We start from the raw sequence: 25,755 nt of genomic DNA, 5'->3' as shown, positions 1-25,755 counted from the left end.
AGCCCTTCTTCTGCATTCTAGTCCCTTCACTGTCTTTTCCACCAGAAAATATTTTCAGACCCTCCTGTTACTCTTCCTTCTTCCAATCCTGACTGGCAAGTGAATCTAGCAGAATAGGGCCGATTGCTGCTTTACACACACATCCATATTTCCTCTGAGCTCCCCTTCAGTGCTCCTGGGCTCCATTCTCTTCGGGGATTTCAGAGGGGCTTGGAACCACTTCCAATCTTCCCAACTCCCACACCACCCTGGATCGTGGTATTGAATAATTATCCCCAATGTCCCTCTGGCCCCACACATCATGTCACCTTCTATACCCACCAATGCAAAGATTCTAGCAGAGATCTCTAGTGGCACTGGCCCTCTCTTCACACCCCCATTGGCCTCCCCATATACCACCCTGGCTGCTTTCCCCACCCTCCGGGCATCCATCAGTTAGACTCCAGAGGTCCCAGGATACATTCCACAGAGATCTTGGGAACAGCTCAGCATGTGTTATAATAATTTAGGCATGGCAACAGGACAGACACATAAAACATATCCCTGTAAACTGTGCACCAAAACCAATTGCATTGGCCAAATCGGGTGAGGTGGGGGATCAGGTGGGGCGTGAGGAACTGGGGTGGTGTACAGAGCTCAGATCTTTTATGGCTCAGCTGGGGGCCAGAAGGGATTCTAACATCTCCTTCCATGGCGGTCTGAGATGCTAGGACTTGAGAGACTTCCTACTTTCTGTCCAGCATCCATCCCCTCTCCCACTCCTGCTCCTCTGAGAAAGGTCACAAGGCCAAGGGTCCCCTTCATCTTCTCTGTTCAATTCCCTGAGAAAGCAGCGGCCAGGGACCTCCATAAATAGCTGAAGGGACCTCAGGTCCTGCATGGACCAGCCACCTCATGGGAGAAGGCTGAATGGAGGGCACGCCGCCATAGAGAAAGGGACTCCCAAGACTTAGCCTTGTTGTTAGGCCCGGAAAGTGCTGAATTCCGGTGGTTCAGGTGAGGATGACGTAGAGGTGGGCCTCTTCCGGGGCCCAGTATTGCTAGGTGTCCCAGCGGATCCTGAATGAGTATTCAGGGTAGCTGTGTCTTCTTCCGAAGTCATTTTCTGTGTTCATGGAAGAAAAATAGACAACAGGTGATTGGGGGGTTTCAGGATAGAGTGTTTCACCATGTTCTGAGCCTGAGGCTCTTCCAGACCAACAGGTCTTCACACACACACAAACACACACACACACAAACACACACACACATAGCTACTCTGTTGTCCTATCTTCCTTTCAGAATACGAGACCAGACAGCCTAGGTTCAAATCCCAGATCTAGCACTTCCTACTTGTTATGACCTCATTCAAGTGCTTGCCCTTGTGTGCCTCAGTCTCCCCTTTGGCACAATGCTAGTAGGACCCGACCCTCAAGTTGCTAGGAGGCAGAAAGAACTGAATAGGTAAAGTGCCTGTCCCACCATAATTGCTAAGTGTTTGCTAATGGACCACGCTATTACTATTAATTTCCTCCCATTCTGGAATCCCTCAAAAATCTATCCTCTTCTCTACCTTGGAGGCTCCTCCCCCAAATGCCAGCAGTCAAGAAAAGATGAACTTGCTAAAACTGAAGCCTGGTTGGTACCAATTGGCTGGGGCTCCACTCCCAATCCTACCCTTCCCTAGGTGGATGACTCCAATAAGGCTCATAATCCTCCTCAGTGTCTGTGTGCGCGTGTGTATCTATATCTATCTGTCTATATAGCACAACTCTACCTTGTACCATGTTTTATAATGAATACTAGAACCTTAGCACAGGGCCTCCCTGGTGGCACAAGGGGTTAAGACACAGCACTATGAAGGTATCCGCAGCCACTGCAGTAAGAGGCGCAGCAGACCTCTTCTGTCTCACCCGCTGCTCGCCTTAGCAGTGTATTTCAGTGGATCTGCCTGTTCTGCTCTCCACTCTGTCTTTGGTGAATCCTCTCATCACCCCTCCCCCACATCTCTGGCCTGTACCCCAGCTCTTGTATGTATAAATACATAAATCTTTTTTAAAAAATAGAACCTTAGCACAGTAACATAGTACAAGCTGGAGTGCTGTCAGTTGGAGTTCTTCTTTGTTGCTATTTCAGCTAACAGCACAGCCTTCCAGTACTTCAAAAATAAACAAATTGAAAACAGGGGTTTGTTTCATATCCATGTTCATAGCAACATGACTGACAATGGCCAAAAGGTGAAAGGAACCCGGTGTCCATTGACAGGTAACTAAATACGCAAAGTGCGGTATAAACATACAACAGATAATTCAGTCTTCTGAAGGAAGGAAATCCTGACACATGCTCCGACATGGATAAACCTTTAAGACATTATATTGTGAAATAAGCCAGTCACAAAATGATGAACATTGTATGGTGTCATTTCTATGTAAAATGTCCAGGACAGGCAGATGAATAGACAGAGGGTAGAATGGTGGTTGCCAAGAGTTTGTGTTTAGTGGTCGCTTCAGTTTGGGAAGTGAGGAAGCTCTGGAGATGGAGGGTGCTGGTTGCATGACAGTGTAAATGTGCTATGCCATGGAGCTGGACAATGAAAATGGTTAAAATGGTAACTTTTATATGCTATAGGTATTGCCACAATTTAAAAAAGAAAGAAAGAAAAGAAACTGAAAGACCACTGCACGCACTGTTCAGGAACAGGTGCACATGCATAACACCTTAAGCCTGAGGACAGAGATGCTGTTTTCACCTTTGCATCTGCAAGAAGCAATGCGTAGAGGAAGAGGTTTTGTTAGGGGGAAAGGATGTCCTGAGCAAACCCCATACAGGCTTTGTGGACTCCACCACCACTCCATCAAGACACTGGGAACTACAAACCCCATGATCACCAAAGGAAAGGTTGCGAGGAGCTGAGGGCGGAGTTAAGCAGCTATGTTCTCTGTTTGAGTATTTAACTGACCATGTGGCCAGGGGTCTCTCTCTTGGCCACGCAGCGTGCTCAGTTTTTTGCCAGCTCAGTGGGTCATGGGGATTCCAGGTCAGCGGAAAGGGTAGGCTATATTTATGAACTTATCCCTCTCTTTTTCTCCCTGAGTTATTAATTTCCCCATTTCCCCTTCCCTTGTAAATAAACCTTTTATTAACCTTTTGTGTGTGTCTATAGTTCAGCATTAATAAGTCCCCTTTACGTGCACGGGTCAGGACCCACAGTTAGGCAACCCATTTTATATTGGGGTTGCTCTGTAACAGTTGGAGAGGTATTAAATGATAGAAGAAAATGTTGCGTATATATGTAATTTTGACATACAGATGTATTTCATATTTTAAAATTTTACATTTTGAAATTCTAATATTAAAATATTGTTAAAGTCACCAGGAGTAAGATTCAGAAAAATTAATTATTTTTATCCTTGCATTTCTCTGTTTTCTATTATTTCACTTTAAATGTGTTTACAAAAAGAGGGGTGGTGGGAAATCACCTGGCTGGTAACCTGAGCAGGGCAGCTTCTCACAGAAAGTTTTAGAACTTGCCCTGTCTGTTGGGTTTTTCTTAATATCTCTGACTTGCATTCATTGCAGTCTTCCACCTCTGCTGCCAACATGCTGGACCAGACCACACACTACTTTGCCTGCTTGGATCAGTGCCCTAATCTCAGTCATCTATACTCCCCACGGTGGCCAGAGGGGCCCCAATGAGCATCTGAATTGGGTCACATTCCTCTGATAGAACCCTCCATGGCTCCCACCTTACTTGGGATCAAGTCAATGTTCTCCTTGAGGCTCTTCTCAATTCCTCACTCTTCTTCATCCCAGTTTTAGCTGGTCTGTGGCAAGAACATGTCCCAAGCCTGGAAAAACTTCTGTAACTGCCTACTGCCACCTATTTCTGAGACTTCCTGACTATCCCAACTGAGAAATGTGCTTCCTGGTCACTGCTTCCCCATGTGTCTTCATCTGTCCACCACCCTCCCCACCATAGAATTTAGATGCTCTGAAAAAGTGAGGGCCTTGTCTTATTTTTATCCAAATATCCAGAAAGGATGTGTGGAGCTGGCTCCATCCTCCACCCTCTGCCCCATCACAGTGCCCCAAGCACCCACCCCAGGCTCGCTGACAGTAGCCCTGAAGCATTCATTCATCCAAATGGGACTCTGAGGCCTCCTCAAGGGGGTCACCTGCACCCCAGCCCTGTACCTCCCTCTGTGTAGAGAGGGGCAGCTAAACATTTCTTTGACCCATGGGATCCATGACTCAGATAACTCTACTTTTTTTTTTTTTTTAAAAAAAAAAAAAAGCATAAACATCAAGGCCACCCCAAGATGCAGCTGTAGAGAGGAGTCTCACAGATGGTATTCAAATCCCAGCCCTGACACTGTGTGACCTGAGGCACACCCCTCACTGAGCAGGGAGGTGCTCCTTGAGAACTCCCCCCTGAAAAAGTGGAACATTTAAGCTGAAGTCCCTGAACTTGGATGTATAAGTAGGCTTTCCTTTATACCTGGAGGGGCTGGTGTGCATCAGACTGTCACAAGTCTCCACTATCTGAAAGAAGCTACCAGCTTGCCCTAAGTGTCCTGTCACTGTTCTGGGGGAGAACATTGATCCTAACAGCAATCACCTGCAGTGGCCTGCCTATTGCCACATAAAGACCTAGATGAGGTCACCTTCAGTACTCTGGGATTTTTCAGAGCCAACACTCATGTCACCAACAAATCTCTGCTCAGTGATTCTGGGCTTGTCCCAGGCTCCCAAAGTGCAGAGACCTATCCTGGCGGTGGCCCCCAATTCCCATGACTAGTGCAGTCATTAAAACCAGGACCAAGAAACAGAACCACTTACCATGGAGATGGCAAACAGGGAGTTATCGAAGGACATGTCTGAAACAAAGAGAAAGGATCATGGCCATTTAAATTCCCAGCTTGCTGCTCTCCTATTGCCTTGCTCTAAGCACTCCCACCCCAAGTCAGCCTTGAGGAAGAGCAAGGGTCCCATCTCCTAGCAGCCTCTGTGCTCCCTCCCAGTCAGTTCTTCAGGGGCCCTATGCACAGGTGCACCATGAACTGCTCAGAATCCTCCCTTCAGGGGCTTCTCACTGACACACACCCCCTACTCCCGGGGGAAAATGAGTCACCCATTTCAATTTAAAAAGCTGCTCACGCTCACACTGCAGCTTTTCTGGATCACCTCTCAGCAACTCCACCACCCTAGGCTCTCCCACAATCACCCAGCTACTCCCTGCTCCTCCAGCAGGTCTCTGCTTGAACACTTCCCCTCCTAGGTCCACAAGGGATCCAGCCCACCATCAGTTGTTTCCCCACTGGAGTACGGATGGCCTTGTGGACAGAGGTCACCTCTGTCTTGGTCATCGTGGAACACCCCTCCCAGATCTTGTCCCACACATTTATTGAGTCTAATTGGTGCTCAGTAAATGTGTGGGATAGTGGAGGAAATACAGAGAACAGTCTGACAACTCGGTACCTTTTCACAGTGCCTGACACACCGCAGACTGGCTGCCGCTGCCCCCTGCTGGAGGTCATCAGAATAACACATTCGGAGCCGCTAGGGGCTCCAGTTGAAGGAGGGTGTGAGACACCATGAAAGACCGGAGGGACTGCACAGCCCGGGTGCGTCCCCTGCAGAGCTGAGCGGTGGGAGAGGGATCAGGTCCTAGAAAGCACAGCCTCTGGCAATGGAGTCAGGAAAGGCTTCCTAGAGGAGGCTGCCTTTAGACTGAGGCCGAGGGAGGAAGAGTGTTGTAAGCACAGAAGGAGAATGTGTGAAGGGTCCTGAGGGTGAGGAGAGGTGAGGAGGTGAGAGGTGAACCTTAGCGAGGAAGCAGTGGGGAAGAGTGGGGAAGGATGTGTTCTTGACCCTAAGGCTGAGAGTGACAACAAAGAGATATGAGTAACAAGTAATGAGACCTGATGGTGTTTTGAGGCGGTGACCCTGCCCTGTAGGGTATCAGGAACGAGGAGGGGCACAAACCTGTGCTGGCGAAGTTAATCTGGGCCCAGCAGGATTCTCGCTCTCTGCAAATGGATACCAGAGAAAATGAACACTCACTGGGGTTGACTGATAAGGCAAAAAGCTTGTTCTGGGAAGCCCCCACTCCAAATTTGACCCTCACTCTCCACCCGCACTGGAATTCTCCCCATAAGTGCTTGCACAGGGCAAACTCTGATTTCTGTGAGCAGATCCCTTCCCATGCTCAGAATCCCCAGCACCACTCAGTGCCACTCAGGAAGACTAAGGGATGGAAATTCTCTCTAGAGCTGCAGATTTTGATCCCTGCAGTTGCTGCTAGCTCTCCACCAGGTTGCCAGTTGGGCATCCTGCAACACAGGGGGCGTCACCAATCCCTTCTAGAGTGATTATGACAATTTTGGGCAGCCAGCCAGTGGTAAAGGGTTGTAAGACTCAGCAATTTGGGCTCCCCTGGTGGCACAAGGGGTTAAAGTACCACAATCCCCAGCCTCGGCAGCAGGAGTTTGATCCCGGCCCACCCAGACAGGGAGCAACCCGCATGGCACAGTAGACCTCTCCTGACTCACCTGCTGCTCCCCTCAGCAGTGTATTTCGGTGGATCTACCTGTTCTGCTCCCCAATCTGTCTCTGGTGGGTCCTCTCATCTCACCCCCCACCCCCGCATCTCTGGCCTGTACTCCAGCTCTTGTATGCATAAATAAATAAATCTTAAAGAAAAAAAAAAGACTCAGCAATTTGTTCCCTGTGTGACTGTGCGCCAAGTCTTAGTCTCCTCGCTGTAAAGTGTTATTTACAGGGACTGCTTCCAGAGCGGGATTCAGAGCGCAGAGGGCGCTTCATCAAAAGCATCTATTCCTAATAAGCGGCCCTTCCCGCTGGGGGATGCTGTTTGGGATCGTTCCTCCACCTAGTCAGGGAAGTCCCTTTTGTCTGGGTGCAACACCCTTCAGGACAGAACTCCTTCCTGCAGACTGAGCATTTCTTCCCCAAAAATGACGCTCAGAGGGTCTCCAGAGAAGGTCTCACCTTTTCTTCTGTAATTTTTTAACTTTAACTGGAAACAAAATATAAATATGCATTGGTTAGATTTTGGTCTTTGTTGCAAGAGTCTAAAAGCCAAAAAACAGAAAGCACCCCTCATTCATTTGCCACTCAACCTCGCCTTCACCCCTGACAATTTGCCCCTCACTGGACACTTACTGCCACCCTCACCTTCTCCCCTGCCTCCTCTCCCTGCAGTTACACGAGTCATGTGCATTGGTAAAAACATCAAACAATTTGCAAGAAAATAAAACTGGGTGGTTTTTTAAAAGTATTATTTCCAGTGTGTGCCAGAAGCTGAGGAGGTGAGAGAGAAATTGGTGTTTAATGGGAACTGAGTTTCAGCTGGGTAAGACGAAAGAGTTTGGAGAAAGATGGTGTGGAGGGGTGGTAAAACAAAGGGTTAAAATGGTAAATTTTATGTTATGTCCATTTTACCATATTAAAAAATATGTATTTCCTCTGCCCACTACCATCACTGCATTTCTGGGGGGCTCTTTCCTGCTAAATTTGGAGTAAGACCTTCCCAAACCATCTAAAATTGATGTGAAAAACAACAAGTAAAAACATGGGTGTGTGAGTACATTTATACACTCCAGGAGCTGCACACTGGCAGCCTGTGGACCATGCTTTCTTTGCCTACAGTTACCTTTTCTGACCACCACAGCAACGGTCACCAGCCCCGCAAGGAGGAGAAAGGCGCCAGCCAGGCTCAAGGACAGTGCCAGGATCCAGGTGGGCACTAGAGGAGAATGGGAAAAGAGAGAGTGAGCAGGTCGTGGAGCTGTGGGGTTGCAAGAAGGTAGGAGACCTGTCATCTCTCCAGTTTACCTTCCCCCACTCCACCCCCTCCACCCCCCTCTCACCCCCCCAACACCACCCCCCCCAACACCCCCCCCCACCCACCCCCACCCCCGCAATGCCCCCAACCAGGTGGCTTTGGTGTAGCTGGGCCCTGAGGACTCTGGCAAACCTTGTTAGGCTGATTATCATATTCCTTCCCCTGTTCATTGTGATAGGCTCAGGGTTAGGCATGTGACAGAAGCTGAGCCAAGGCGGGCTTACTTTGGGTCTTTGGCTAGACCACTGGGGAAAAAATTTACTCTTCTGGCCAGCATTAAAAAGCTGGGAAGATACACATCTAAAACTTCTGCTCATGATTTTGTCACCATGAGGGGGAGGGTCTGCCTGAGAATGAAACACAGTAGAAAGCACAGCCAAAAGGTAGCAAATCATTCCTGGTATCTTTGTGCACCTGGATCCACCCATGCTTAAAGTCAGACTATGAAATGACTTCTGTAAAACAACAAATCCCCTTCTGTTGCTGAAGCCAATTTGAGTCAAGTTTTCACTTAATTGCAGTCTGAAGAGTACTGCGAGCCAACATCTGCAACCAGCCACACAGTGGACACTGAGGCTCAGGCAGAGGTCAGACTACAAACATGAAGACCCAAATCCACAGTTTATTTATCTGCGAAAAAGAATCAGGTATCCCTCCCTGGAGAAAGAGGGGGTCTTTTAGGGAAATTCTGACCCCAGTGGAGATCAGGAGCTTAACCAGGAGAGAGAAGGAAAGAAGCATGCTGGGTATTCTCACAATGCTAGTCTTTGTTCATTCATCTGGAGCAGAAGAGTTGTGGCCACCTCTCCATTATGAGGCCACAGGATCCAGGTGAGAGAAGGCACCATTAAGAGTGGAGTATGAGGCTGGCTGGGAAGGACACAGAGACCACTGTGTCCTTGTAACATGTGGGCCTTTGCTGGCAACAAAGTTCTCTTTGCAGCAGGAAAGTTCTGATTGCTAGTGATTCAGAGGCTACATCTGGAGGCCATTCCCTCCCCCAAAATATGAAATCCAGAGTGCATACCCACTCCTCTCTCCTCCCAGGGTTTCAGTAACACTTTGAGAGAAAGCCCAAGTCTTTGCTACAGCCAGGGGACCCTGCACAAATCTCCTTGCCACTTCCAGGCCCGCATCATCCCCCATTTTCACCACATTTCAATCTTTACAGGGTGTCTCCCTGTTCCTCAGATACACCAGGTATACTTCAGCCTCAGGGCCTTTGTATGACTGCTCAGTCTGCCTGGAACACTCGCCCTAGACACCCTCATTAGTGGTTTCTCCTCATCATTCAGGTCTTTGCTCAAAGAGAAGAGCCACTCTTCTCTCTAAAATGACACCCCACCAGGCAGTATTTCATCCTTGGCACTTGGCTTGCCCCTCTGAAACAACAGAATATGGTCATGCAAGGAATAACGACATGTTGGTCAGTGACGAACCACATCGTCCTACTGTTATGACTTTGTGACATCCTAACATTTCCCCACCAGCAGCAGCCTCATACATCTCTTACCAAATGTCTCAATAGCATCAGTCCCCTTGGGCTTGATTTAATATGATGCTGTTTGTTCCTCAACGACCCCTAACCATACAAAATCCACTGCTACTGGTGACTTCGCACAATGACAGAATCACCTAATGCATTTCTCAAAAGATCTCCAGTCTTTGAACTCCATGTGACTGTATTTCTTGGACTCTTTATTTATCATCTGTGTCCACCACTCCAGAATGTCAGCTGCAAAACAGCAGGACCTTTTCACTCACTAGCTAACCTGCACCACCAATGACAATGCCTGGGATGTAGCAGGGGTTCAAAAATGTCATGTGGCCGGGAAGGAAGGACACAGAAGAATAAGGAGGCTAGCTCTGCCACCTGCTAGCGCTGTGATATGGGGGAGTCCCTTCATCTCTTATACCTCAACTCCCTTATCTGCAAAAGGGAGAATGGCTGTGGCCATGGCATGGGGTGTCTGAGGACTAGAAAAGGAAAGTAATTCCTGGTAAGTTGGAAACCTGGCTCATCCTGTGACCACTTCCAAAGTGAGGGAACAGCACATGCAAAGCCTTGGGGATAAGAAAATGGAGCCCTTGATGGTTAGGGTCGATGGGAGGGCTTTACCTGGGAAGGAGACCTGCACGGACTCGCTGAAGTTTGACATCTGCAGCTGGCGGTGTTCACCAAGCACACCATACTGGCACTGGAATGTGCCCCCTGGAGCTTCCTTGCCACCACCACTCAGGTTGAAGGTGACTCCGAGCTGGTCTGCAGGAGCCTGTAGGAGCTGGACCACTTGCCCTCCACGATACAGTGTAAAGTTTGCCCCTGGGAAGCCCCCGGGGGCCATACATGAGATATGGATGGGGTCCTCTTGGTTGCTGGGATGGGGGGGCACCAACAGGATGGAGGGTGCTGGAATCGCCAAGGAACCTAGGTATAGAGTGAAGGAGGTGCGGTGAGTGGGTGGTTAAAGCAGAGGCTGACCTGGATGTGTGGCCTTGGGCAAGTAGCTCACCCTCTCTGGTCCTTGTTTTTTATGTATAACTGGAAAGTAGTGATCCTTACCCAACAGTGATGTGCCAGGCCCCGTTTTAAGTGCTAGGGACAGAGCAGTGACTGAGATAGGAGACAGAGCCTGCTTTGGGTGGCGGGCATTCTATAGGAGACACAAACTGCCGTAGAGCTCATCAGACCTGGTAATGGGAAGCCTGCAGTGGTTGGGGCAACCATGGAAAGTTTCCCCAAGGTAACATAGAGCTGGGGGAAGAGCATTCCACAGAGGGAATGGCATAGTAAAGGCCAGGAGGCTGGAAGGGGCGTGGGGTGTTCAAGGAAACAAGGGTGTCTGAAGGTGGTGAGTGAGAGGGGGAGCAGAAAGAGGGACCAGACAGACAGAGGCTCTATCTTGTTTCCCAGGCCATGGTGAAGAAAGAGGATTTCAGGGTATTATTGCTCCTCGTAGGAGGGACCCCACGGTCCTGAGCAGAGTGTCTGGCTCAGGTTAGGTCTGTATAAGCCTTCCCTTGTCCAGTTTCCACTTGACTCCAAGGAGATCTTCCTAGTACCCCAGCCTGGGAGACAGGAGCTTACAGAGACCAGGCCTGAATCATGGGGTGTGGATTCTACCGTCTCCCGTAGCTTGGTATTTCTGATATTCTTCACCATGGGGGTGATGGGGAGCCTGACAAAAGGAAATGATGCTCCTGAGGCATTTCTAAGGCTCTTAGGAAAATATGTTAGGGCTCAGCCTCTAGCTTCTGGGAGGGTAACCCTGCCATGGTTTCTGCCCCCAGAGCAGAGGCCAGGGGGAGGGAAGAAGCAGGGCAGGGATAGCACAGGGGGCATCAGGCTCACCAGCTGCAAAGATCAGGACAGTCCAAGGCATGTCTCCTCACGAATTTGACTGGGAAATCTGGCTGAGGCCAGTGTGGCCCAAGGCTCACCACCAACTTCTCCTGTGAGGCCAGAACAGGGAAAAGAGAAGCAGGACTGATTCTGGCAGAGTGTTTCCTCACTGGCAGGAAGTTGCACACACATACTAGGGTGCTGAAAGGGACTCACTCCTCTCTCCACCCCTTTCACAAATGCACATCAGATCCTGCCACATTTTTGCACCTCAGTGGTCATGGTGCTGCGGATGGGAGGGACAGATGGATGAGATGGTATGTTTATTATTTCCTCCCCCTGAGAGGATATCTCAGTAGGAGCAAGAACAACGGCAGTGAGCTGCTTGGGAAACCCATGCCAGAGACACAAACTGCAGCCCAACCAGTGCCCAAATTGAAATGCATGCAGTTGGAGGGTGGTAGGGCTTGGCAGCTAGGGCTTGGCCTCTGTGATCTCAGGCAAACCATGGCCCTCCTTTGAAGCTTCAGATTGCTGCTGTGTAGAATGGGACTAAGAGTAGCAGACATTAGGTACAAAGAACTCATAGTATGAAGAGCAATATCCAGTGCGGTGTGAATGATGCCTATGTGGAGATCCAGGGAAGAAAAATCATAGGAGTTTCACCTACCAGGTGAAAGAGAACACTAGGTCCAGAATGAGGAAATGGTATACTTTGCAGGACAAATTGTTTCCCATTTACAGCCCAGAAACTTCCAAAGGCCTATCTCAGCAAGAGGTTAGATTTGGTCTCTCTAAACATTTCTGTTCAACTCAAGCAGGTTCACCTGGCAGTTTATACACAGAAACGGCACAAGCATGTAGTCACCAAATGCCAAAAAGTGTCATTAGAGTGGCCTTTTTTTTTGGGGGGGGGGGAGGGAAACATACAGCTCATTCCAACTTTCCCCTGCCTAAGATACAATCCTATCAATTTAGTCAAATCCCACTTCTTCAGTCCTCAGTTTAGATATCACTTTCTGGGGCCTCCCTGGTGGCACAAGGGGTTAAGCATAGTGCTATGAAGCAATCCGCAGCCTTGTAGCACCAGTTTGATCCCAGGCCAGCCAGGGAGCTACCCAAATGGCGCAGCAGATCTCTCCTGTGTGCCCGCTGCTCCCCTCAGCAGTGTATTTCAGTCAGTCTGCCTATTCTGTTTCCCACTCTGTCTCTGGTGAATCCTCTCACTGCCTGCACCTCTGATCTGTACACCTGTTCTTCTACGCAAAAATAAATAAAATCTTAAAAGAAAAAAAATCACTTCTGGGAAACCTTTTAATATCCTTTTGAATTTAGACAAATCTTGCTTAATCCTATTAAGAGTGCCTTGTTAATATTCTTTGATTGCAATTAGCATGCTCCTGTTTTATAGGAATTTGTTTATTTCATCTATGTTTTTTAAATTTGTTGATATAAAACTGTTTATATTTCTTTTAATGCCTGTAGGGCCTGTAGTGACGTCCCCTCATTCATTCCTAATAACAGTAGATTTTTTTCCCCTCTTTTTTTTTGATTAGTCTTGTTCAATGTGCATTAATTTTTGTGCGTGTGAATCAATTTTATTAGTTGTTTCAAAGTACCAATTTTTGGCTTTTTTTTTCTATTTTCTGTTTCACTTTTTTTTTGTTATATATATTATTTTCCTCTCTTTTGAGTTACCTCATGCTTCATCCATTTTCTTTTTCTTACCTTATTAAGATGGATGCTTGGATCATTGATTTTAGACTTCTATCTTCTGATAAAGCATTTACAGTTATAATTTTCTAAGTACTGCTTTAACTGTATCTCACAGTTTTGATATATTGTGTTTCATTAAGTTAGAAATATTTTATTTCCCTTGTGAATTTATTCTATGACCAATGGTTATTTAGAAACTTACTTAGAAGTGTGTTGCTTAGTTTGCAAGTATTTAGGCTTTTTTGGGAAGATTATTGTTAGTGATTTTTTTTTTTTTTAATAGAGGCAAGTTTTATTTATTTATTTGTTGGTTTTGGTTTTTTTTTTTTGTTTATACATGCACTGGGTACAGTCAGAAGCGCGGGAGGGCGAGAGAATTCACCAGAGCCAGAGCGGGGAGCAGAGCAGGCAGAAGGACCGAAGTACACTGCTGAGGGGAGCAGCGGGCGGCAGGAGAGGTCTGTGCGCCATGTGGGACCCTCCTCTGGTGGCTGGGGAGCAGCCGGGGATCGAACCGGCGGTGCAGAGGCTGCGGGCAGCTTCGCAACCCAGCGCTCAACCGCTGCGCCACCAGGGAGGCCCTGTTAGTGATTTTTTTTATCCTTTTGTGGTCAGACTATACTCCACATAATTTAATACCTTGAAACATATTTTTAATGGCCCAGCACATCTTGATCTATATTCTATAGCACTTGAAATGAAAGTATACTCTGCAGTTGTCTGGCACAATATTCTGTAAACAAGTTAGTTCACAGAACAAATGTGAATGTATAGACTTCATCCAGCTCTCTTCCTCCAGGAGTGCAGGACCTGTGTTGTGTCCTGCAGTTTCCGAGTGCTCACCACCCTGCCTGGCACACAGACAACCATAAATGTTTTGGGATAGTCTGACCTGAAAGCAAAGGAACATTTATTCAATCTATTTTTGTGACTGTGTACTGGGTGTGTAGGAGACAAAGCTAAGAGATAGGGCCTCCCTGGTGGCACAGGGGTTAAAGTCTCAGTGCTATCAAGCTATTGCCAGCCACTGCAACATGAGTTCAATCCCCAGCCAGGTAGCTGACCCATATGGAGCCTCAGGCTCCCCTCAGCAGTGTATTTCAATAGAGCCACCTGTTCTGCTCCCCATTCTGTCTCTGGTGAATTCTCTCACCCCCCCACACCTCTGACCTAGACTCCAATTCTTGTATGCATAAATAAATATGTGACCTGATGTGACCTCTTTTTAATTTCTTTTTTAAAGATTTATTTATGCATGCAAGAGCTGGGGTACAGGCCAGAGGTGTGGCGGGTGAGAGGATTCACCAGAGACAGAGTGGGGAACAAAACAGGTGGATTGACTGAAATACACTCTGAGGGTAGGAGCGGGAGAGACAGGAGAGGTCTGCTGCGCCATGTGGGCTGTTCCCTGGCTGGCCGGGGGTAGAACTCATGCTGCAGAGGCTGCAGACAGCTTCATAGGTTGTGTCTTAACCCCTTGCACCACCAGGGAGGCCCTGTGACCTCTTTTTAAAAAAATCTTTTTTAAAAAAGCAAAGTTAAGAGATATTCCTGGTTTATTTATTCCACCGACTGTTTACTGAGTGTCACCAAGCACAGAAATGTATTTATTAGGTGCCAGGGATGTTGCAATAAATGAAACAGCTCTTCCCTGAAGGAGTTCAGAGTTTGGTCAGAGAATCAGAGTGGGAGTTCAGGTGGTAAAGTGCCATGACAGAAGCTGTCACTGAGGGGGGTTCTTGACCCAGTTTCAGCAGGCCCAGCAGGCTCAGGGCTTCTGAAAGGAGGTGATCTCTGACTCCAAAAGTTGGAAGCGATGGAGGAAGTATATTTTAGATTAAGGGAACAATATGTGTGAAGGGTCTTGATGCATGTAGGGACTTCATCATGGGAGCATTTAACATGGAAGAATCTATAACTGGAATTTTGAATTCAGGTAAATAGCCACACATACGTGTATTAGTCAGCTATCACACAGGTGGTACCTGGCAGAGGCATGGCTGAGAATTCATGGACAGGGTGGTGAGAGATCAACAGGGGATGGTGAATCCCTGGAGTCAGGGAGCTGTCAACGGTCTAGGTGTGAAGTTGCTGGGGAAGAAGTGGTCCTGGAACTTGGAAAGGGTTGGAGTGGTAGGCTTTGGCAGAGATGCAGACCAACAGGGTTGGAAACAGAACTTCCTCTCCTTCCCCTCAGATCTCCTACCAGAGCCAAACCTAACTAGAAGTGAAAGGAATAGGCAGCCAGGGTGACTAGTATGTGACCAGTTTCTGGGGCATGGAGTGGTGCAGGAAAGGATAGAGAATAGCTCTGGGGGTCAGGACAAACTTTCTGGAACATATTATTGGAATTTTTTGCTTATAATTTTAGGGGATTTCTGCCCCCCAGAAGTCAGTCTGCAAACTCCCTATGGTTGTAAGAAAATCACACTAAGGATTCTAGGCCAATGTTACAATGGGAAGATGGATCCTACCTGATGTGACCTCTGCTAATTGCTCCTGTCTCTCTTCTGGCTGCTCCTCTTACCTCTACCCTGGTTCCTTTTTGCCCCTGGAACCCTCTGAGAATCCTCTCACCGCAGGGAACTGTTCTGTATGCTTCCTCTCCCTTCTACTTCAATTCTGAGCTTTAATGTCATCTCTTTAGGGAAGCTTTCCCTGACTCCCAAGCAAACCAAGCCACCCATCCACCTACCACCTAGCATTACTCCTTAGTGCCTCTGACTACCTACCTTAGTGCTAAACTTGTGTACAATCTTGACTCCCATGCTGAGGTGACAGCACCACGAAGAGTTTTATTCAGTATCAAAAACTCTGTGAAGGGCCTCCCTAGTGGCGCAAGGGGTTAAGTAGAGCACTGTGAAGTTATCCGCAGCATCTGCAGCACAAATTCCATGCCCCCTGGCGAGGGAGCTACCTCTCCTGCCTCACTTGCTGCTCCCCTCAGCAGTGTATTTCAGTCAGTCTGCCTGTTCCATTCCCCACTCTGTCTCTGGTGAATCTTCCCATCCCCTGCACCTCTGGCCTGTACCCCAGTTCTTGTATGCATAAATAAATAAATCTTTTTAAAAAACCAAAACTCTGTGAAGATTGTTGAACAATTGAAGATGAGAGCTTTTATTTAACCAAGGGAAACAAGAATCAACCATTGAGGCCTCAGATATCATTGAAAACTGTGGTAGCTCCAAGGGCCTTTCCCTCAACCCGCAAATCAAGCAAAACAATCAGAATCAACTTTGTCCAATCTCTGGAAAATAACCAAGGGTTTATACCAGTCAATCCAATGCTCATTCACCAGGGAACTTGAACATGGCAGGAAAGATCTGTAGTGTTTTCCCTGCCCTTGCTTTCTTCATTCTGCAGCACAGCAGAGTCTCTGTTACTATTATGGGACTCTTGGGCCCCAGGAGCAGTCTTCCTCTTGAAGCTGTGTCTGTGTTCTACCATGGAAATAATCTGACAACTGACTCAAGGTGCTTGTCCATTTAGTTCAGAATGCTTTCTTGGAAAACATCTCAGGCAAAGGAGCTCACAGTTTCCTGGGGAGGGGAGCAGCAATAATGAACAGGCCAAGAGGTGGGAAGGAAAGGTGAGTAATTAGACATGTTCACATAGTGGGAAATTTAGAAAGCAATGTACATACTAAGGGCAGGACAAGTGCTGAGAAGACTCTGAGTTTTCATCTCTGGTTGATCTTTAGTTTCAGGGCAAACAGAAAGTGAAAGCTAAGGCAAGTGGTTAGTGCCCTGAAGAAGAAGGATAGAAGGAAAGAGTACCCTAGCATAGATCTGCAAAGAGTTTGAGACTTTTTTCATTGTTTCTTTTTTCTTTCCTCTCTCCATAATATATAAGTAATCTTATAACTCAGCAACCAAAAGACAAACAAACCCAATTTGAAAATGGGCAAAAGACTTGAATAGACATTTCTGCAAAGGGCATATGCAAATGATCTACAAGCACATGAAAAGATGCTTAACATCATTATGGAAACATAAATCATAATCACTATGTGATATTACTTAAAACTCATTAAAATTGTTGCAGGGCCTCTCCGGTGGCGCAGCGGTTGAGCGCTGGTTTGCGAAGCTGCCCGCAGCCTCTACAGCACCTGTTCAATCCCTGGCTGCTCCCCGGCCACCTGAGGAGGGTCCCACATGGCACGCAGACCTCTCCTGCCACCCGCTGCTCCCCTCAGCAGTGTACTTTGTCACTCTGCTTGTTCTGCTCCCCGCTCTGGCTCTGGTGAATTCTCTCACCCTCGCGCGCTTCTGACTGTACCCAGTGCTTGTATAAATAAATAAATAAACAAAATCTTTTAAATAAATAAATAAACTAAAATTGTTGCAATAAAAATAAACTAGAAACTAAGTGTGATGAGTGCAGTCATGGGGAAAAGTATTGCATTTCCTCAAAAAGTTCAACACAGACTTATCACATCATCCAGCAATTCTACTTATATGTACCTAAAAGAACTGAAAGCAGTTTTTGAATATCTATTCAAGCGAATACACATACACACATGTTCATGGCAGCATTGTTCATTCACAATAGCCAAAATGTAAAAACAGGGTCTTCCTGGTGGCACAAGGGGTTGAGACGCAGCCTAGGGGGCTGTCCGCAGCCCCTGTAGCACGAGTTTGATCCCCCAGCTGGCCAGGGAGCTACCCACATGGCCCAGCAGACCTCTCCTGTCTTGCCCGCTGCTCCCCTCAGCAGTGTATTTCAGTCAGTCTGCCTGTTATGTTCCCCACTCTGTTTCTGGTGAATCCTCTCACTCCCCGCACCTCTGGCCTGTACCCCAGCTCTTGTATGCATAAATAAATCTTTTAAAAAATGTAAAAAAAACTCAAATGTCCATCAGCAGATGGAATAATAAATTGTGGCATATCCACACAACGAAATATTATTCAGTCATCAAAAGGAATTAAAGGCAGAGTAACCTTTTGAAGTTTATATATGATGTCTCGCTTAGTTTTAACATTTTGCAAATTACAAAATACCATGTATTTATGTAACAAGTGAAATAAAATAAAGAAGCATAAAAAAAGGAATTAAAGGCTGATTCATGGCAGGGGAAATGAACCTCCAAAACATGCTACAGGAAAGAAGTCAGACAGAAATGTCAGGTATTCCATTTATACGAACTATTCAGAATAAGTACATCTACAGAGGCAGACTGGCAATTGCCAAAAGCTGGGGTGAAGGGGGAAAGAGGCATAAGTTTAATGGGTAGAGGATTTCCTGGAGGGCTGATGAAAATTCTTTGGAAGTAGGCAGAAGTGGTGATTATATAGCCTTGTGAATGTACTAAATGTTACTAAATGCTTCCTTCACTGAATGGTTCATTTTAAAAATGAAATGGGGGCCTCCCTGGTGGCACAGCGGTTGAGCACTGGGTTGCGAAACTGCCCGCAGCCTCTGCAGCGCCGATTTGTTCCCCAGCTGCTCCCCTGCCACCAGAGGAGGGTCCCACATGGCGCACAGGCCTCTCCTGCCGCCCGCTGCTCCCCTCAGCAGTGTACTTCAGTCCTTCTGCCTGCTCTGCTCCCCGCTCTGGCTCTGGTGAATTCTCTCACCCTCCCACGCTTCTGACTGTACCCAGTGCTTGTATAAATAAAATAAATAAATAAATAAATAAATAAATCTTTAAAAAAAAAAAAAAAGAAAGAAATGGTTATGTAACCATTATGTGTGAATTTATCCTCATTAAATATATCCATTAAGGACCTCCCTGGTGGCACAGGGGTTGGGGACAGTGCTGTCAAACTATCGCCAACCACTGCAGCACCAGTTTGATCCCAGGCCGGCCAAGGAGCTAACCCACATGGCGCAGCAGACCTCTCCTGCCTCACCTACTGCTCCCCTCAGCAGTGTATTTCAGTAGATCAGCCTTTTCTGCTCCCCACTCTGCCTGGTGAATCCTCTAACCCCCTGCACCTCTGGCCTACACCCCATCTCTTGTATGCATAAATAAATAAAACTTCAAAAAAAAATCCATTGATGAGGGCCTCCCGGGTGGCATAGGGGTTAAAGTCTCAGTGATATCAAGCTCTCACCAGCCACTGCAGCATGAGTTCAATCCCCGGCCAAGGAGCTGACCCACATGGTGCGGCAGACCTCTCCTGTCTCGCCCGCTGCTCCCCTCAGCAGTGTATTTCAGTAGATCTGCCTGTTCTGCTCCCCACTGTCTCTGGTGAATCCTCTCATCCCCTCCCCACACCTCTGGCCTACACCCCAGTTCTTGTATGCATAAATAAAAATCTATCTTTAAAAAAATCCATTAAGAAAAGGGAAACTGGGGCCTCCCTGGTGGCCTGAGGGTTAAGTCTCAGCACTACCACCACTGCAGCCTGGGTTCCATCCCTGGCCAGGGAGCTGGTCCACCTGAGGCAGCATTTCTCCTGTTTTGTCTGCTGTTCCCCTTAGCAGTGTATTTCAGTGGAGCTGCCTGTTCTGCTCCCCACTCTGCCTCTAGTGGATCCTTTTCCCCCCATGCCACCTCTGGCCTAGACCCTGGTTGTTCTATGCAAAAAAAAAAAAAAAAAAAAAAAAGGTGTGGGGGGGGAAATCACCCATTCACCCGTTTTCTGCAGCTACTGCAAAGTGTCCGAGCATAGAATCTGAATGACAGAAAAAGTTGGAGAGAAAGGAATACCAAAGTCAACCATAAACTTTGTCTTTACAGAGTGGTGTTACTTCCCCAAACTCTCCAAATGCAGGAAAGAGCTGACAGTCACCAGCTGTGTTTGTATAGTAATTTTCACCACTTGACAACCTCTCTCAGGCTATCTTTAAAGACTCAAACTTCCCGTCTAAATATTTTTTTTCTTACGTTTAGACATAATCACGAAGCAGTTTGTTTCTCTAGTGTCTTTGGCTTATGTGTCTGTTTCCCAAAGGGAGGTTGCTTCCAAATTCTCTAAACAGACAAAGGGCAGGCTGCCCAATGGCTGGCGTAAACCTGGAATTAGAAGAGATAATATTTCCAAGGGTCTATGATGCACTAAGCACTAAACAAGTACTATCTCATGTAATCTTTACAACAGCCCATTGATGTAAGCCTAGTATCACCCTGGTTCTAGGGGTGAGGAAACTGAGTCCCAGCAGGGTGACTCCCTCAAGTGTCTTGAACTAGGCACTCAGGTTCTCCAGCCACACTCCCACCTCTCTTCTCTAACCTTACCCCAGGCCAACTTCAATCACTTCACCCGCTGTCCCCCAGAGTTGGAACACCCTGGGTTGCAGGGTGGGCCTTCTAGCCTCTCTATATAAGGAAAACCCAGGGTTCAGCAAGAGCTAGGGCTAATTTCACTTAATTCTCACAATCGTTCTACGGGGGGTGGTAGTTCCATCACCTCCAATTTACAGACGAGGAAACGGATTAAGTGATGGTTCTAAGACGCAAGGGGAATGAGGTGTCGGGGGTGGGGGTGGGGGGGGGTGTCGAATCTGGTGCCAAGCTCACACCTGGAAGAACAGGAAGCGCCCACGTGACTATCAAAGGCCTGCTACCTGCCCCAGCTGAGCCTTTTTAATATCGGATGCTACAGGTCGCGTGCAGGGCCACGCCCAGTCTCAATTTTGGGGCCCGCCCCATCCAGGCTGGATTGCCTAACCGTCGTCGCGCGCGGCGTACTCTGGGAAAACCGCAAGGAGGCGCCTTAGAAGGACCTAGCAATCTCTGCCATAGTTGTCGTAACTTTTGCCTGAAAGAAATAAAACATCATGGTATTTACTTTTGCCACCCTCCGCCACCAGTGACATAAGAAACCAGGGCTGGCGGCCTTTCGAGGGAAATCCCTAAAATGTGGCGTGTTTTCAGGTGCATCAGGCATCCATCTGGGCTGCTAGGCTCCCGGGGTCCTTCACTGGCCTCCGCTGGATTTGGACAACCGGCAGAAGCGACTGCCAATGAGCTCTGCCGTGTACCGCCGTGGGCAGGGCTAGCCTTTAAAGGAGCCGCGACCCGTTAGCAAACTCGAGGGTGACCCGGATGATGGCGGCCGGTGCGGCCCTAGCCTTGGCCCTGTGGCTACTACTGCCGCCAGTGGGGGTGGGAGGGGCAGGGCCCGCACCTATCCAGGACGGCGAGTTCACGTTTCTGCTGCCTGCGGGGAGGAAGCAGTGTTTCTACCAGTCCGCGCCGGCCAACGCAAGCCTGGAGACAGAGTACCAGGTAAAGGGTGCCGGGCCGGGAATGAGCCGAGCCAGGGAGAGGGGGATGTGGCCAAGCAGTGAAGGCGGGGCATGCATTAGCAGGAAGGGGGGCGGAGCCCTGCGTAGGAGCGCGGGGGCGGGGCTGGGGAGGGGAGCGCGGGGGCGGGGCTGGGGAGGGGAGCGCGGGGGCGGGGCTGGGGAGCGGAGCGGCACGTGAACGCGGAAGGGGGGGGAGCAGGAGGTGGGGCTAAGTGGAACAGCCGAGCGGGCGGGGCCGTGGGGAAGAGGGAGCTTTTCCGAGGGCTGGACGCTTGCAAGTGGGCGTGGCAAAAGAAAAGCGCTGGGGTGATCAAGGGAGTTGGTGGACGTGGCCAGGATGTGCCATAAGACGGGGGTGTGGGGGTGGGGGGTGTGGTGTGGTGGAGGTGGGTGTTGGTCAATATGAGGATTTCTTAGGGTTGTGGTACAGGCGTGGCTCTGTCATTTTATTTGGGGGCGTGGCTAGGTCAGGGATGTAACCTGACGGGAGTTAGTGGAAGCTTTCCTCAGGGCCAAGCCCAGACAAGGTGCCCGGCAAGAGGGCTGGGAGGGGTCAGCTCTGAAATATAGGTGTTGCTGTGTGCGCTCAGGTAGGCCCTTGGTGTTCTGTGTGGGTCTGTGCGGGTTTGTCCAGACCTGGCTTTCTCTGGCAGGTGCCCTAGGCCTACCCTTCGCCCTCCACCCACTCTTACCCACTCCAGGTGATTGGAGGTGCTGGACTGGACGTGGATTTCACGATGGAGAGTCCTCAGGGCGTGCTGCTGGTCAGCGAGTCCCGCAAGGCAGATGGGGTGCACACGTGAGTTAATTCCAGTTGCTTGCTTGGGTTCAGTTACAGCCCTGCCTCTCTTCAGTGGCCTCGAGTTACCACCCTCTCTACTTTGCAAAGTCCGGCAGGCTAGCCACTCAGGTCATATTTGTGTCTGTCTGCCCAGGGTGGAGCCCACAGAGGCTGGGGACTACAAGCTGTGCTTTGACAACTCCTTCAGCACAATCTCTGAGAAGTTAGTGTTCTTCGAACTCATCTTTGACAGTCTACAAGATGATGAAGAGGTTGAGGGCTGGGCAGATGCGGTGGAGCCTGAAGAGATGTTGGATGTCAAGATGGAAGACATCAAGGTGTGCCCAAGCACAGCTGGGACCACCTCTCCCAGCTCTCTGGCAGTGTGCCTCTGCCTGCCTACCTCAGCTGGGGTCCCCCATGTCCTGACCCAGAAGCCTCCCTCACTTAGTGGTACTCCCCAACTAACAGTAGCAGCTCACAATTAAAATATTAACACATTTCTAGGAGAAACTTGTTTTAATGGCTCAAATAATTCATTAAATACTTTCATAACCACCCCAAGAAGTAGGCTGGGTACTCTAATTATCTCCCACTTACAGTCACGCAAACTGAGGCACAAGTTGGCTAAGTAACTCATTCCTAAGGCCACATGGCCAGCAATTGACAGAGCCAGTATTTGAACCCAGGCAGTCTGGCTTGAGTAGCTGCTGTTTATTAGCCACATGTAACACATTCTTTACATATACGTAGGGATTCAATTTTCACAGCAGTTCTGAGGAAGGAACTCAGGTGCGGGGAGGTTCATTAACTTGCTCATAGTCACATAGCCAGGAAGTAGCAGTGAGGACTTAGGCTCAGGCAGACTGGCTAGTCTGTGTGCTCAGCTGTCCCAACTCCCAAACACATTCTTGTCTTGCCCCATATTCCCTGGATTTATCAGTATCTGCTCCTTGAAGGACTGACCCTGCTCTTCCCTTTGTCCCATAGGAGTCCATTGAGACCATGAGGACTCGGTTGGAGCGTAGCATCCAGATGCTGACACTGCTGCGGGCCTTTGAGGCACGTGATCGAAACCTGCAGGAGGGCAACCTGGAGCGGGTCAACTTCTGGTCAGCTGTGAATGTGGCTGTGCTGTTGCTTGTGGCCATCCTGCAGGTCTGCACACTCAAGCGATTCTTCCAGGACAAGCGCCCCGTGCCTACGTAGCCCCAGTCATGGATGGAAAATGGGGAAAGGAGGGCAGCAGGGCTTGTGTATGAGACTTGGGGTCCCTTCCCCATCTTAGTTTCCTATGCAAGGAGACTGTGCAGTCTGGGACTGAGCTGTGACTTCCTTGAGACCCCCGGTCCTGGGTAGGGAACACAGGCTGGCTTGCAGGCCTGGGGCCCCCAGGACTTAGAGAGGGAGGGAGAGCTCAGCAGTGGCACTAACTTTCCTGGAAATCATGCATAGGGCCTTAGTAATGTTAGAATGCAACCCTTACATTTTCTGGCTGCTGCCTCTGCCCCCTACCGTGAATGTGCCTTAGTCAGAGTCTTCCAGCCTACACCAGTGCTGCCCAGTAAAGGATGGGGCCCAGAAAGCAAACTTCTCTGACTGCTCCCCACCAGGGCCCTCTGAGCCAGGTCATGGTGGGAGGGAGCTTGCTGCTTTAGGGACCCCATGCCTTTCTCTCTGTCACCAACCAAAGGCCTCTTGCTGATGCTGCTGGGAGCAGCTTCTAGGCTGGGGAGGTGACATGGCTGCAGTATTCTTGCCAAGATAGTCACTTTATTGACAAGGAGGAGCCCCTGGCCCCTCAGCTCCACAGGAAGCAGGTTATGAGGTTTGGTGACAGAACACTTGGAGTAAGGCCTGTAATCTCCTGCCCCTCCCAGTCTCTGCAGGGTCCCCAGACAGGGCTGAGGGATGGCCCAACCCAAGCCTGTGCAGGAGCCTCATGGAATAAAGGGCAGTCTGGCCTGGGTGCCAGAGTCAATAAATTATGGTCAGAAAATCATAAAGCCTGGTGATTGGGGCTCAGAGACACGAGCTAGGATAGACCTGCCCCAAAGGGGCAGCCAGGCAGGAGGGAGGGGTCTCCCACGAAGCTCAGAAGAAAGGTCGGGCGGGAGCCGATGGACGTGGTCTCCTGGGCACAAGAGAAAAATCAGAAAGCAAATTTTAACTGTGTCCCTAGCTGAGCTAGAAGGCCTGGGTGTCCAAGAGGGCAAGAGGAAAAAGTGGGACCTGGGAGTAGTTCTCAAGACTATGGGGGTGGGGAGGGGGGCAAGACACTGGTTTGGGGTGGAGGGCTGGAACCCTTGTCCCTTTAGTGATTCCCATAGCTGCTCTAGGCCTCTGTGTAAGTGGTGGAGAGCCCGGAATATCTGCCCCTGCTCCTGAAGAGTTAAGTAAAAGCTCTTCCCTTGAGAAAATGGTTCTATTCTGGAAGATGTGACATTTCCCCCTCTCCCCAGAGCAGAGCCCTCTGTGAGTTAAGGTGAGGCAAAGTCCTGGTGGGAGGGTTTGAGAGGGGGTTATCATTGGCAGTGGTCTGCAGCCCACATCCTTCAGCCTGAAGGCTAACACAAAAGGCCCACACAGCAGCCACCAGAAGCTTCTTCCCTTTATTTTAGTTTATTAATAGGATACAGAGTGCAGGCACTTACAATGGTCAAACTGAGCAAGGAGCGAGAAGGTCTGCTCAGAGAGAGAGGCTGTCTGGGGCCCACCATGGGTGGGAGCCCAGAGGCCCTCAAATCTTCCTCAACCCATTCAGCCCTGAGCCCAAGCCTCCCTGGAAACCCAGGAAGGGGGTGGGGGTGGGGCTGAGGGAAGAGAGAGTGAGGCTGGCCAGTGGTGAGATCTAGACCTGGCAAAGGCACCTCCGGCAGCCAAGGCTGGGCTGGTTGGTTAATAGGACAAGGAAAGAATATGTACAACTCGGGCAGCACTGGGAACTCCCACTGATGAGAAGTGGACACACTCCCTGCACCCCAACAAGGATCAGAGTGGGGGTATAGGTGCCCTTGGTGCCCCAGTTTCCAGAAGGCTTATCAGGTTTCCTGTTCAGAGAAGCCCCTGGATGAGTACCCCCCCAGCCCAGTCTAGATCCCTCATGCAAGATGGTGCCCAGGGTACAGTTCCCTCCTCTGCTACCCAGATGCCATCCCATCAAAGTGCAACACCTCAGCACCCCCGACCCTGGGACTTCAGGGTCCTTTCACTCAGTGCTGTGTCAGGGAGGAGTGGTCAGGGTTAGGGAAGAGTCAGGGGCAGCCCACAGGAAGCCTGGTCCCAGCATGGGGACGGGAGGGCTAGGGGCAACAGAGGGGCCCAGACCACCGAAGCTCCTGCACCTCGGGTACTCGAGGACCCCCAAGAACATGCCCCCTGCAGCCTAGTCGAGCAGGGACGGCTCGGCTGGGCGGATAATGGTGGGCCGGCTGGGCGCAGCAGGGGGTCTTCTGCTGCAAAGAGAATAAAGACAGATGGGAAGGGGAGATTGAAGTGAGGCCCAAAGCGGGCAAGATGAGGACCCAGGCACCCCCACCCCAGGATGCTACCCTATGCTCGAGGCTCTAAGATGACTAGGGTGTCATGAAGGAGCTCAGCAAACCTAGGTGTCAGTCCCCCCACTGTCACTAGCTTGCTGTGTGACCCTGGGCATATCTCTGGCCTGCCCTGGACCTTGAGCTCCTCATGGTCAAGTGGGAATAGTCTGGCCTGCAGCAGGCTGAGGGTGTCAGAGGTGGACGACGACAACAGACACATGGGTCCTCGGGAAAATCAAAGGTCAAACCAGAAGGGATTCTGTGAGGCGTGACAGGTCCCAAGCTGCATGGTAGGCCCACCAACTCCCACAGAGGATACACCTGGGAGCCCTGG

General features: G+C 49.3%; 3 protein-coding genes across 17 annotated transcripts in view; 1 reads left to right on the top strand and 2 right to left on the bottom strand.

The window, feature by feature from the left end:
• Positions 1-472: 472 nt before the first annotated feature.
• Positions 473-21,131, bottom strand: CUNH19orf38 (chromosome unknown C19orf38 homolog). Of its 3 annotated transcripts, none has more exons than XM_037505804.2 (10): positions 20,981-21,131; positions 20,373-20,611; positions 19,738-19,866; positions 11,199-11,299; positions 9,966-10,274; positions 7,655-7,747; positions 6,991-7,018; positions 5,965-6,008; positions 4,819-4,856; positions 473-1,105 (listed from the first exon to the last, which is right to left on the bottom strand). In XM_037505804.2, exons 4-10 carry the CDS (start codon positions 11,227-11,229, stop codon positions 962-964), a joined length of 687 nt encoding a protein of 228 aa, XP_037361701.1. In that variant the 5' UTR covers positions 11,230-11,299; positions 19,738-19,866; positions 20,373-20,611; positions 20,981-21,131; the 3' UTR covers positions 473-961. The 3 variants fall into 3 exon arrangements, with proteins under 3 accessions (XP_037361701.1, XP_037361702.1, XP_037361703.1); XM_037505805.2 differs by having other exon boundaries at positions 20,418-20,611; XM_037505806.2 differs by lacking the exons at positions 20,373-20,611; positions 20,981-21,131 and adding an exon at positions 20,261-20,330.
• Positions 20,573-24,134, top strand: TMED1 (transmembrane p24 trafficking protein 1). Its single transcript, XM_037505808.2, has 4 exons — positions 20,573-21,081; positions 21,803-21,900; positions 22,037-22,220; positions 22,873-24,134. Exons 1-4 carry the CDS (start codon positions 20,899-20,901, stop codon positions 23,089-23,091), a joined length of 684 nt encoding a protein of 227 aa, XP_037361705.1. The 5' UTR covers positions 20,573-20,898; the 3' UTR covers positions 23,092-24,134.
• Positions 22,282-25,755, bottom strand: part of DNM2 (dynamin 2) — an 88,081-nt gene continuing 84,607 nt past the window's right edge. For 7 of the 13 annotated variants that reach the window (XM_037505793.2, XM_037505798.2, XM_037505794.2 and 4 more), the window contains one exon: positions 23,977-25,337. In XM_037505793.2, the coding sequence (XP_037361690.1) occupies positions 25,268-25,337 (70 nt within the window). In that variant the 3' untranslated portion in view covers positions 23,977-25,267. Of the gene's footprint in view, positions 25,338-25,755 lie in introns of all 13 variants that reach the window. The other 6 variants (XM_037505795.2, XM_037505792.2, XM_037505797.2 and 3 more) reach the window with 3 other exon arrangements.

This window comes from Talpa occidentalis, unplaced genomic scaffold, assembly GCF_014898055.3.
Source record: "Talpa occidentalis isolate TD23 unplaced genomic scaffold, MPIMG_talOcc4v2.1 talOcc4.12, whole genome shotgun sequence".
In the NCBI taxonomy this organism is placed as follows: domain Eukaryota; kingdom Metazoa; phylum Chordata; class Mammalia; order Eulipotyphla; family Talpidae; genus Talpa; species Talpa occidentalis.
Note: the sequence above shows the minus strand (reverse complement) of the source record. Positions and strands in the feature narration are given on the sequence as shown.

Bases quoted from the DNA above. Each gene is read 5' to 3' on its own strand.
- TMED1 (XM_037505808.2), top strand. From the start codon at position 20,899: ATGATGGCGGCCGGTGCGGCCCTAGCCTTGGCCCTGTGGCTACTACTG. The intron at 21,901-22,036 runs GTGAGTTAATTC...CTGTCTGCCCAG, and splicing joins AAGGCAGATGGGGTGCACAC to GGTGGAGCCCACAGAGGCTG. The intron at 22,221-22,872 runs GTGTGCCCAAGC...TTTGTCCCATAG, and splicing joins TCAAGATGGAAGACATCAAG to GAGTCCATTGAGACCATGAG.
- CUNH19orf38 (XM_037505804.2), bottom strand. From the start codon at position 11,229: ATGCCTTGGACTGTCCTGATCTTTGCAGCTG. The intron at 4,857-5,964 runs GTTTGTGCCCCT...TCTTTGTTTCAG, and splicing joins GATTAACTTCGCCAGCACAG to ACATGTCCTTCGATAACTCC. The intron at 1,106-4,818 runs GTAAGTGGTTCT...CCATGAACACAG, and splicing joins CCCTGTTTGCCATCTCCATG to AAAATGACTTCGGAAGAAGA.